At 37.1% G+C, this 12078-nt stretch overlaps 1 protein-coding gene across 1 annotated transcript in view; it reads left to right on the top strand.

Moving 5' to 3' along the window:
• The first annotated feature begins 5257 nt into the window (after positions 1-5257).
• LOC143740319 (SAM and SH3 domain-containing protein 3-like) overlaps positions 5258-12078 on the top strand; it is an 8183-nt gene continuing 1362 nt past the window's right edge. The window contains exons 1-7 of the mRNA XM_077232457.1: positions 5258-5520; positions 7950-8042; positions 9683-9817; positions 10406-10550; positions 10665-10816; positions 11558-11767; positions 11880-12024. Of these exons, the coding sequence (XP_077088572.1) occupies positions 5458-5520; positions 7950-8042; positions 9683-9817; positions 10406-10550; positions 10665-10816; positions 11558-11767; positions 11880-12024 (943 nt within the window). The 5' untranslated portion in view covers positions 5258-5457. The remainder of the gene's footprint in view (positions 5521-7949; positions 8043-9682; positions 9818-10405; positions 10551-10664; positions 10817-11557; positions 11768-11879; positions 12025-12078) is intronic.

The following is a 12078-nucleotide window of genomic DNA, read 5'->3' as shown; positions in this document are numbered from 1 at the left end:
ACAGAAACAATACTCTATGAGTGTATATTCATAGACACTTTTGGCATATAGTACAATGCACAACATTGATTTGCAGTGTTGGGGAAAGTTACTTGTAAAAGTAATTCATTAAAATATTGCATTACTCCATTAAAAAATTATTTTATTGTGTTACTCACATTACTTCTGAGTTACTTTTTCTCATCTGGGCTTGGCTTGCTTGTTTTTTTTTTATGACAAAAAATTGATTCTATTTTTGTCAAATGCGAAGGCCCTTTCTCACCAAAGGTGAATTGAATGAGCCTCAGGCTGAAGAAAATTCAAATTCCTGTCTGTACAGTAGAGGGCGCAGCTGAAACAAACCTTTCCGCTTTGCTGCCATTCTGGATCGCAGGAGAGGATGCTTACAGGTGCTGGTCATATCATTAGAATATCATCAAGAAGTTGGATTTATTTCAGTAAATCCATTCAAAAAGTGAAATTTGGATATTATATTCATTCATTACACACAATGATATATTTCAAATGTTTATTTCATTTAATTGTGATTATTAAAACTGAAAACTAATGAAAATCCCAAATTCAGTATCTCCGAAAATTAGAATATTACTTAAGACCAATACAAAAGGATTTTTAGAAATGTTGGCCAACTGAAAAGTATGAGCATGTACAGCACTCAATACTTAGTTGGGGCTCCTTTTGCCTGAATTACTGCAGCAATGTGGCGTGGCATGGAGTCGATTAGTCTGTGGCACTGCTCAGGTGTTATGAGAGCCCAGGTTGACCTTCAGCTCTTCTGCATTGTTGGGTCTGGTGTATCGCATCTTCCTCTTCACAATACCCCATAGATTTCTATAGGGTTAAGGTCAGGCGAGTTTGCTGGCCAATTAAGAACAGGGATACCATGGTCCTTAAACCAGGTACTGGTAGCTTTGGCACTGTGTGCAGGTACCAAGTCCTGTTGGAAAATGAAATCTGCATCTCCATAAAATTGGTCAGCAGCAGGAAGCATGAAGTGCTCTAAAACTTCCTGGTAGATGGCTGCGTTGAACTTGGACCTCAGAAAACACAGTGGACCAAAACCAGCAGATGACATGGCACCCCAAACCATCACTAACTGTGGAAACTTTACACTGGACTTCAAGCAACATGGATTATGTGCCTCTCCTCTCTTCCTCCAGACTCTGGGACCTTGATTTCCAAAGGTGAATCTTTGAAATGCAAAATTTACTTTCATCAGAGAACATAACTTTGGACCACTCAGCAGCAGTCCAGTCCTTTTTGTCTTTAGCCCAGGCGAGACGCTTCTGACGCTTTGGCTTGTTCAAGAGTGGCTTGACACAAGGAATGCGACAGCTGAAACCTCATGTCTTGCATACGTCTGTGCGTGGTGGTTCTTGAAGAACTGACTCCAGCTGCAGTCCACTCTTTGTGAATCTCCCCCACAGTTTTGAATGGGTTTTGTTTCACAGTCCTCTCCAGGGTGCGGTTATCCCTATTGCTTGTACACTTTTTTCTACCACATATTTTCCTTCCCTTCTCCTCTCTATTAATGTGCTTGAACACAGAGCTCTGTGAACAGCCAGCCTCTTTAGCAATGACCTTTTGTGTCTTGCCCTCCTTGTGCAAGATGTCAATTGTCGTCTTTTGGTCTTTTGGTCAAGTCAGCAGTCTTCCCCATGATTGTGTAGCCTACAGAACTAGACAGAGACCATTTAAAGGCCTTTTCAGGTGTTTTGAGTTAATTAGCTGATTAGAGTGTGCTTCAGTTCTAATCATCAAAATTAAAAGGAATGAACTCTTGAAATATATCAGTCTGTGTGTAATGAATGAATATAATATCCAAATTTCACTTTTTGAATGGAATTACTGAAATAAATCAACTTTTTGATGATATTCTAATTATATGACCAGTGCCTGTATAAGGTTGAATTGGATCATCAAAGGTCAGAGGCAAAGACACTGGTTAATAAAGTAAGATTACATAAAGTATATTTGTGTAATTTAACATTTTTAATTATGGCAGGTTTGCATAATATTCTGAAATTTGCATTTCACTGTTTTTAATAATTGTGAGGAATATTGAATCAGTTTTTTTTTCCAAGTTAGATGAGTAAATTAATGCTCACATTTAGTCTAGAACTACAGTAACATAACACTCATGTTTATACACAGTGCACACAACGCCTTTACCTTTGCACTCACGATTTCTCTCAACATGGGGAGAGAAGGGGTGTCAGTCAATAAAGGAGAAAACAAATTATTAATTATACATTTAAAAGTAATGTGTTACTTAACTAGTTACTTGGAAAAAAGTAATCTGATTACCTAACTCACGTTACTTGTAATATTTTACCCCTAACACTATTGATTAGTTTATAATCAACCCATTTTATATATTAGAGTTAACATATTTTGTTGATCCTGGAACAACATTCATCCAAAATTTTGTCCTAACCCTGTCCCTACCCCAAACCCAACCCTCAGTGTCGCTGCTAGCCATTTTGGTGCCCTAAGCGTAATTCCTTTATGATGCCTTTAAATGCCTATTAAATGCCTTTAAATATTCCTTTTTGTAGAGCAATTAAATACTCTTGTTCGGCCTGTTTTGTTATATACATCCCTAAAAAATGCCTAATAATATTTCTATACTGAAATAATATCGGCATTATAATTATTATGACTATGAATATATGATGATTGATTTTTCATTAGGCTATTTTTGGTGACCCCTCAGCACTTGGTGATGCGCGTGCTGCCGCTGCCAACCCTACTCAGTAAGCAATTTTGCGTTTAAAAGACATCTAATAGCCATCCAAACACAGCCCTGACTTCTGGCAAAATTTGGGCTGTCGTGAAAATGTAATAGACGTCTAACCATTAGTCCAAGAATAGACTTTCCTTACATGATGGAATATCATACATCTTGTGAGTTATTTTGGCAAAAAAAGACATGTAACCAAATTTAAGGTTATTTTGGCTTGAAGTGGGTTAATCATAGTCTGACCATATCGGGTCTATAGTTAACCTAGATGGTGAAATGACGGCTATTGCTTGCTGGGTACCTAAATTCTCCCTAAAATCAGAGGGAAATGATGAATAACACTGATGTAGAAGCACCAAACCCTGGTTGTAAGCCTAAACTTGACATAAACTGTAGACTTGTCCCTCAATTCTAACATTATAACCTTTTATTCTCTTGTTTTGACTTTGCAAATCTTTATATAGTATAGTATTTATCATCCCTCTTTGTCATTTCTATAACATTTATAATTGCCACAAATTCACATTTATGAGCATTAATGCCAGATGCCATAGTTGAGATACACTTTATTTAAATAGTGTCACCAATCATTTAAAAACACAATGTTTTTCATGAATCCCACAGCACACTGAAGGAAATTTTTCACTGTAAAAATTACTTGTGACCACTGCTTTCTAAAATATTGGCACAATATGTCATGTCTGGTTTGTTTATTTTATTTGTGTGTGTTTGTTTTAATTCAGGGCATGGTTTTTAGAGCACGAAACTGGAATGATAGTATCACACCAACCACCTAATGCTCTAAGTCAGAGTGGTCTCCAATATGGTGCCCGCGGGCACCTGGTAGCCCGCATGGAGTCTCTGAGTCGCCCGCCGAAACGTTCTATAAATAGCCTGAATTGTAATCTTTCATTTAGTTTTTTTTTATTTTATTTGATGATGATGGCATGAAATGAGAAAATAACTAATGGTAATATTTCATATACCATTAAAAAATAATAAAATAATTTTAAATATTTAGAATCTGCACGTCGAGCACGTTTTTAAAAAAGAAAAGAAAAACGTAACGTAACTTCTGTGAGTTGAGGCGGTCGCGGGCAGACTGTACATACATTAGATAAATTGAACAAAAAAAAAAAGATTAATTATGGCTGATGATGCAGGTCATGCAAAAAAGAAGAAGACTTATTATTTTAACGAGGAGTGGGAGACAGAATTCCTCTTCACTAACGTTAAAGATAAAGTTGTATGCCTGGAGCTAGCATTGCGGTTGCCAATGGTCCTGCCCTATCGCTCACCCAGATATCAAAGCAGTCACACATCTTAACATCGCTTTCTGAGAAACCAGCTTCTCCAATACCCTTTAATTATCACAGGTCTGAAGCTGCATGTGAAGGGCTCATGCATGCAGAGGTGCTGTTGCTTGGCAACAGTTCCGTCAGAACAAAAGTAAGGTGTGAATGTGGTTTCTGAGACGTCCGCTTTCTCTCTCTCTCTCTCTCTCTCTCTCTCTCTCTCTCTCTCTCTCTCTCTCTCTGAACTCTTTTGTTTGCCTGGTGTTCTACTCCAGCTAATTTTTGTTAACCAATTGTTTGTTAAACATTGTTCCTTATCTTCACAATAATAGGACTGATGCATGTGATTACATTTGTCATGTTTTAGTCGAGGCTCTGTGTATGGCGTGACTTTACATAAAGAGGAACTAAAGCAACAGGAGGTGTTGAAAACGGTGACCTCATTACAGTTGTCAGTGTGCTTGACTGCTGCCTATACAGCTGAAATTACTGTTTGAATCTAAAGTCAAGTACTGCATATAACTTGCATCTACTATAAACATTGGGTTCTTTTGTCCAAATATTTCATACTCATAACAGGCTCCATTTTGGAGGGAGTGAAACAGTCAGGCCATGTGGTGTGAAACAAACAAACAAAAATAACTCCCTGCCAACTCACACTATTGTCTGTCTCAGCTGGCTGATCTTACATGCATGTCTCAGCTCACTGACTTTGTTTCTTTTATAAATCAGTAGTAAGGTATTATGATAATTTAGACATGGCCTAGGTTTTGGTACTGGGTAGGGTTAAGGGATGTAGAATATGGTCGTACATAATAAGGCATTAATATATGCTTTATAAATACTAATAAACAGCCAATATCCTAGTAATATGCATGCAAGTAAGCAACAAGTTTAACTAATACAATTCTAACTGCTTTATGTATGTAAAATGACGATTTATACCTGTGTGTGTGTGTGTGTGTGTGTGTGTGTGTGTGTGTGTGTGTGTGTGTGTGTGTGTGTGTGTGTGTCAGTGACTTAAGTGATTGTTTATCTCAAGAAATACAAAATAATTCCTTGTGCTCTTCAGGCTGAAGATGTTCTGTATCACTGAGTACGAAAGTAATAGGTCATTTGGTTTGTTTTTATCTGGTATAAACCATTTCAACCAAAGCCAGCTCTTAAAAAAAAGAAGTTCCTGTCTAGTCATGTGACTTCCTCAAGCGTTTAGTTCTCCACTCCAGCAGTCAGAGAAGAGCTTTTCTTCTGCCTCTTCCTCCTCTGGTGGCTTTTGTCGTTCTGTGAGTGGAGCACCGTGGCAGTGAGACAGACAGGAGTTAGTTCAGCTCAGTCGATAGTCATACTGCCACATCTATAGTTGTGGTCCTCAGAGACAGGAGAATACTGCCCACCCTGCCCACCCACAGCTGGATCAACATGTTACGGCGGAAACCATCCAACGCATCTGAAAAGGAGCAGGCTCAGGTGCAAAAGAAGAAGGTAAGAGTTTGTGCCTTAATCTGCGTGTGCGGCCCAGTTTTGAAGAGTCGAAGCGAGAGTAGAAATGATGTTCTTGGAGGGCCCCTCTGGAGGTCTGCGTTCCCAAGAAAACGAATACACATATAATAGGCTGTTTAAACACAAAAAGTAAATGAAAAGATGCATTAGAGCAGAACACATGTGCTTTTGTTGCTGATCGTTTGAATCAACAGTAGGGTTTTTCAAATGTTTTCATTCATTAAGGTGAATAATAGTCCTATTGTAATAGGTGCCGTTTGTCTTAAGATTAAGAACTGAAAGTGTATGATTGTTCTGGGTTTATGCATGGCTGTGCAACAGTTCCTGTAGAAACACATCAGACCGCAGCACACATCCTGAAGTGGTTCATACCTCATCAGAGCAAAGCATCCAAACACATCTCCTGAATTCAAAGTGACTCTTACGTACGTCTTCACAGCCCGCTCCACTCAACTTCTTCTCGTTCAGCGGTTAACTGCTTCTAGCATTACTGTTATTTTCCATTTGATTCACATCTTGCGTGTGACAACCAACAGTTTCGATATTTCTCCTCTCTGAAACTGCAGGTGTTTCATAAATGCATGTAACCCAAGCAAAGCGAGATTGGAAAATTTTGCTTTTGTGCATCACGGTTACTTTGATGTCTTTAGTTTATATTTTATATTCTTATCCAGAGCAGAGGATGTAGCATACAATTGAAGTTCATTGGCATAGTGTAAATGAAAACACTTCACCCCCACATAATCTCAAAATGCTGCAGTTTCCTCTTTGGCCATGGTTTAGATTATGAGTAATTGTTTCTTTCGAGATCTGTCAAAAATACATTTCAACATCTTATGATGATGCAGCAGAACGTTTTGGGGAAATTAATAGGGAAGGTTTGTTAATAATAGTTTGACGTGTTACACTATGATTTCCGCAATAGTGTAGCTATTTAATTCAATATGATTTTCAAAGAGAAGCAAACTCTTGTCATTTTACTAGTTTTGACCAGCTGAACAATCTCTTCTTGCATTTGATTGGTTTAGCAGATTGCAGTCTGTTGTGTGTTGTCTAGATAGTGCACAGCTCTGCAGGGATTGGCTGAGACATGCCCACTTCCTGTGCTGAAGAAAAGTGGCACATTGAAAGGTTTAGATAACAGAAAAAGTCAAATTGGAACAAATATGCACAGCAGCCACAAAACCCACACTGAATGATTTTATAATTTATAAAAAAGTCCCTTAATTATGAATGAATCACTTTGCAAAACAGTGTCTCTTATACAGTTTAAATGCATAGGTATTTTAGCCTATAAATGAACATCATGTGATAAATAATTACTTTATCATATAGATCAGAAATGCCCAAACTAGGGCTCATGGGCCAAAGTCAGACCATGATGACCTATGCCCCACCATGTCATATCAGAATATAGTTACACTTTATTTCGACAATCCAACTACATGTCAACAAACTCTCATTAGAGCATTAGTAGAGTAGTTGGGTACCTGCAAAGTTATATATAGTCTATATATATATATATATATATATATATACAGTCTACTAATACTCTAATGGCTGGTAGTTGACATGTAGTTACTTACTAGACTTTCTACTAAGTTACTACTAAGGAACTAATAAGTTACTACTAAGTAATTACTTAGTTAGTAGTAACTTAGTAGTCACTTAGTATTATGTCTAGTGGACCATTGAAATAAAGTGCTACAAAGAATATAAGTGAAATAGATTATTGTTTTATGTTAATATAATACAGTTGGGTATAATTCAAATTCATTCCAATGGCCCTTAATTTGGCTAAGTGTGATTTTTGTCCCTTTATAGGAAGTATGGGCAGATCTGATAAAGACTGGCACATCGTTATTGCTATGTTTTCAATTACACTGAGATGTCACACTGACATTGACACTGTAAAGTGTAACTAAACACATCTCCCTATCTGTGAAAACCTGTGACCATGACAGCTTTTTTTTCATAGACAATTCAAATGCTTTTCCACCCTACAAAACACTCATGAGTCATGTTTATAATTACGTCTGGTCTATGGATCTGAAAAAAGATAGTGTGGATTTTGCTGCCCAAATGTTTCTCTGGAGGTTTGATAATGCTTTCGAATATTGATTAGGATATATGCTTGTGGAAATACAATAGCATTTAATGGCCATTATAACATGAGCTATAGTATCAGTTAAACTAAACTGGATATATTCATGATGCATTGAGATAACATTTCATCAGCATAACGCTGGATGACTCTGCTGTTCACATTTTCATTTTATTGCTCATGACCCAATGGCCTTATGGTTGAATGCATAGGACAAAATATCTCTATCCATCCTTCCATCTGTCTGTATCTGCATTCTACTGTACCTTTAAATAGTCTCTGATGGGAAACTGTTCTGTCTTCATAGCTGTCTCTGCAAAGATCCAGCAGCTTCAAAGACTTTATGAAGCCAAAGCCATCGTCACCTGTAGTGAGCACCGAGGCTACCTTGGATGAAACTGTAAGTGCAGTAGTTTGTTCTTATCTCCTGTCTTATGGGTATCAAAATATTATATCATGTGTAGCTGTGCAAATTGATCCAATTTATCTGCTGTTTCAGAGGAGAAAAACAACAGCATCAACATAATCTGTACTCATTTGCAGTCAGCATTAACATTCAACTGCTAGTATGGTTCTTAATAACTGCTTCATCTCTAAAACCACACTTTTAAAAATATATAGACAGGATGTCATCCTTTCATGAGCCATTCAAGCAGAGAGCCTGCTTAGCCTTCTGTCTGCTTTAAGAGTAGATAGTGGTATAATTTTAAAAATATTTTATATACATTATTGTTCAAAACTTTTGGGTCAGTAAGATTTTATTTTTAAAGGAAATTAATACTTTTATTAAGCAGGGATGCATTACATTGATTAAAAGTATTTTTTGTTACAATATATTGTTGAATAGAAAGTTTAAAAGAACTGCTAAAATTTTAAGTATTCTGAAGACGAAAACATGCATCACAGTTTCCAAAAAAATATTGAGCAGCTAAACTTTTTTCAACATTGGTAATAATACAAAATGTTTCTAGAGCATCAAATCAGCATATTATAATGATTTCTGAAGGATCATATGACTAAGACTGGAGTAATGATGCTGAAAATTCAGCTTTGCCATCACAGGAATAAATTACATTTTAAAATATATTAAAGTAGAAAACTTATTTTAAAGTGTATGTAACTGTATTTTTACTGTATTTTTGATCAAATAAACGCAGCCATGGTGAGCTTCTTTCAAAAATCTTACGACTCCAAACGTTTGCAAAATATTATTTCACCATCAAATAAGACACTATTTTATCATAATAAATACATTTACATAAATAATATACATTTATAATATATATTGTTGTTAAAACAATGTCCATCGTCTGTTTGATGACAAAAGTGTTGAACATATGGAATAGCCTTCTGTGGTGGAGTTAAGTGAGGTGCTGAGGTATAAAATCAAAGATATAATGTTAGCAACTGATGTAAAATCCCCATGACGCTGACAGGTACTTTTGTTTCTGTCTGTGCCTTTGATAACTGCACACGCTGTCCTCACAGTAAAGGAAAGAGCCTCTGACATTTAGACGTAGAGCTCAGAGAGGAGGAGCCACATTGACTCACTGACACAAAAACCACCGTCACAAACTTTACTGGAAATCCTGCATGAAACAGGGGCACATCGCTTTAAAACGAACACTACTTATACTGTGGTTATACCACAAACAAATATGTGCTGATTCAGCTCAGTCGGGACAAACATGGCACTGCTGAACCATAGCATATTAGAAATGGGTTATGAATAACACATCAAACAACTGCAAACGGAAATTAAAAACAAGTCAAAGTGAGGTTATTTAAAGTAATTTAAGGCAGTTAGTTCTAACAGAGTTCTGTCTCAGTTGCTTTAACCATGGAGCCAGCAAACGTTTTACAGAACAACCAGTCTAGCAACAATTATTCATTTGCTGTAGCTCTTTTTAGACAACACAAGGGGAAGTTTGATGAGTCGATAAGACAAATTTAGTTTGCTAAAGTGAGCAAGTGCACAGTAAAAACAGCAGTTGACAATTACTGAAGGCAAATCTATTTTTTGTGTGAAATTTCTTACAGAAGTTTGAGGGTGCACCACCAGAGGATTCAGGGAAAAGTAACGGAAAACTTGGAAAGAAATGGAGAAATGTCATATCTCGCACAATGACCCGTAAAACATCCAAGATGGTACAGAAAGCCCTTGCAGAAGAGGGGGTGAGTTGAAAACACAAGTATTATATATTCTTTTACAGAATGTATTCATCCTAGGTTAATGTTAATTGCTAAATTATTTTTATGCATTTCAAGTTGTGTAAATTAAATTATAGACATTATTTTATAAATAACATGTTTATTTGGCATTTATAAAATAGCCTTAAACTAGTAGTAAATGCTATAAAAGTTAAAAGTTCATGATACCTAATGCATACCTAATTAACTTAACCAAGTTACCATGTTTAAATTCACATTTAAAATCGGTGGTACAATTCTATTAAAATATCTCAGTCCCAGAAATGGGGCTTTTATTTTATATTATTTTCTTATTTTCTTTTTATTTTCCTTTCCTTTATTTCCTTTCCTTTCATTTCCTTTCCTTTCCTTCCTTCACTGGTAATTTTCTAAGCAAACATCTAAGAAACACTTAATAACAGCTTGAATGTGTCTCCCCCGTGTGGATGAAATCAGGATATTTTACACAGTCTACATCTCAGGGTGTTTCCAGTGGTTAAGGTTCCCAAAAGTCACAAAGAAATTCATGTGGATATGAGTTCAAATGAACTGTAAATTGTTAATTGATTTCAGAATGAGAGTGGGGAGGACGGCTCTATGTCTCCCATGTCTCCAGGTGACTGGATGCCAGATCTCAGTGCTGGGAACAGAACATCTGTGTGCTCCAACAGCTCAGAGGACACCATGCACAGCCCTCTCTCACGCCAGCTCTCTGGATGTAAGCCATCTCAGAACGGCACAATATCTTGGCTAAACCAATAACATACAAGGCTTATTGATTCCCCCCCCCCCCCCCCCCCCCCCCCCCCCCCCCCCCCCCCCCGATGTGCAGGTTCTGACAGACAGAGTCTGGACAGTGGCTTCAGCCAGAGAGACAGTATGAGACTGGAGGACAACACCTACACAGGGCCCTTCTGTGGCAGAGCCCTTGTCCACACTGACTTCACCCCCAGTCCATATGACATGGAATCTCTCAAACTACAGGTCAGCTTTTTATAATGTGCTATTTTTGGACACATTTATCAACAATGTCGACATAAAAGATTAGTTTGATTGTTTTTCCATTACTTTTTACGCATCTTTTGTGATTCATTTTATGAAAAGCACTGACTTATCCTTGTGTAATGTACTATATAAATACACTTTCCTTGCTTTGTGTGTAACACAAAAAGAGTAATTTTGAGGGACTATTTAAAAAATTGGTGTAGATTTTTACTCAGAAATTGCTAGTAAATTTCACAATACAAAGAAAAAGCGAGGAACACATTGTATTTCAAAATGGCATTTTGAAGTAGAAAGACTTTCATAATAATAGAATAGTATCTTCTATTCTATTCAAAACATACACCAATAATCTTTTATTTACAACTTTGAAAAAAATATTTTTTATAGTGCTGGCTGCCTTTTTCGATGCAAGAAATACACAGAAATACAATACACTGAAGCCTTCGAGCTTTAAAATGCTTGCAAAAGCCCTGTACAAGTATCAAAAAGTGGTCCATACATTTGATGTTTTTAGAAAATATAGCACATCATTTTTGAAGCTTGAAAACTGCCTGTCTTCAACCACAAGATAAAAAGCAACCAGTATACTATTCTGATTTTTTTATTTTTTATTTTTTGGGGGGGCGAAAGTCAAGAATTTTGGGGGATTACTAATCCTTAAAAATACAGATATTTGTAGTATATTGTATGCAGTGCATTATTATTTTTCAAAACACACAGAAAGGAGACATCATCCAGATTATTGAGAAGCCACCAGTAGGCACCTGGACTGGTAAACTCATTAACAAAGTGGGCTCCTTTAAATTCATCTACGTCACAATACTACCAGAGGAGGACACGCCGCCAAAGAGGAAGCGATGCCTCAGTCACGGACGCCAGAAACCCAAACCAAAAACCTTGGAGGAAGTTCTGGAGAGAATAGGCCTAACTGTAAGCCTCAAGTTACTTTCATTGCTGTTTTCTTTTAAATTTGTGTGCCATTTCATCATAGTGCAAGAGGATCTACTTTTTGACTTCTTATGATTGACCACTGTGTGCCCAGGAACTGGGATCTCTCCTGTCCATGCATGGCTTCCAGAGCTTGGAGGACTTCACCGGCCTGAAGGAGTCTCACCTGAACGAGCTGAACATTACAGACCCTGAGCAACGTGTGAAGATATTGAAAGCAGCAGAACTGCTTCATGACTGTACGTCCAAGAAGAGCCATCGAGTCTAGACCGTTATCCTAATTGTGTAATTAT

Source organism: Siphateles boraxobius, unplaced genomic scaffold (assembly GCF_051911475.1).
Source record: "Siphateles boraxobius isolate OS27281-9 unplaced genomic scaffold, OSU_SipBor_1 17, whole genome shotgun sequence".
Classification (NCBI taxonomy): Eukaryota; Metazoa; Chordata; class Actinopteri; order Cypriniformes; family Leuciscidae; genus Siphateles; species Siphateles boraxobius.
This window is presented reverse-complemented; position numbering and strand designations above follow the sequence as displayed.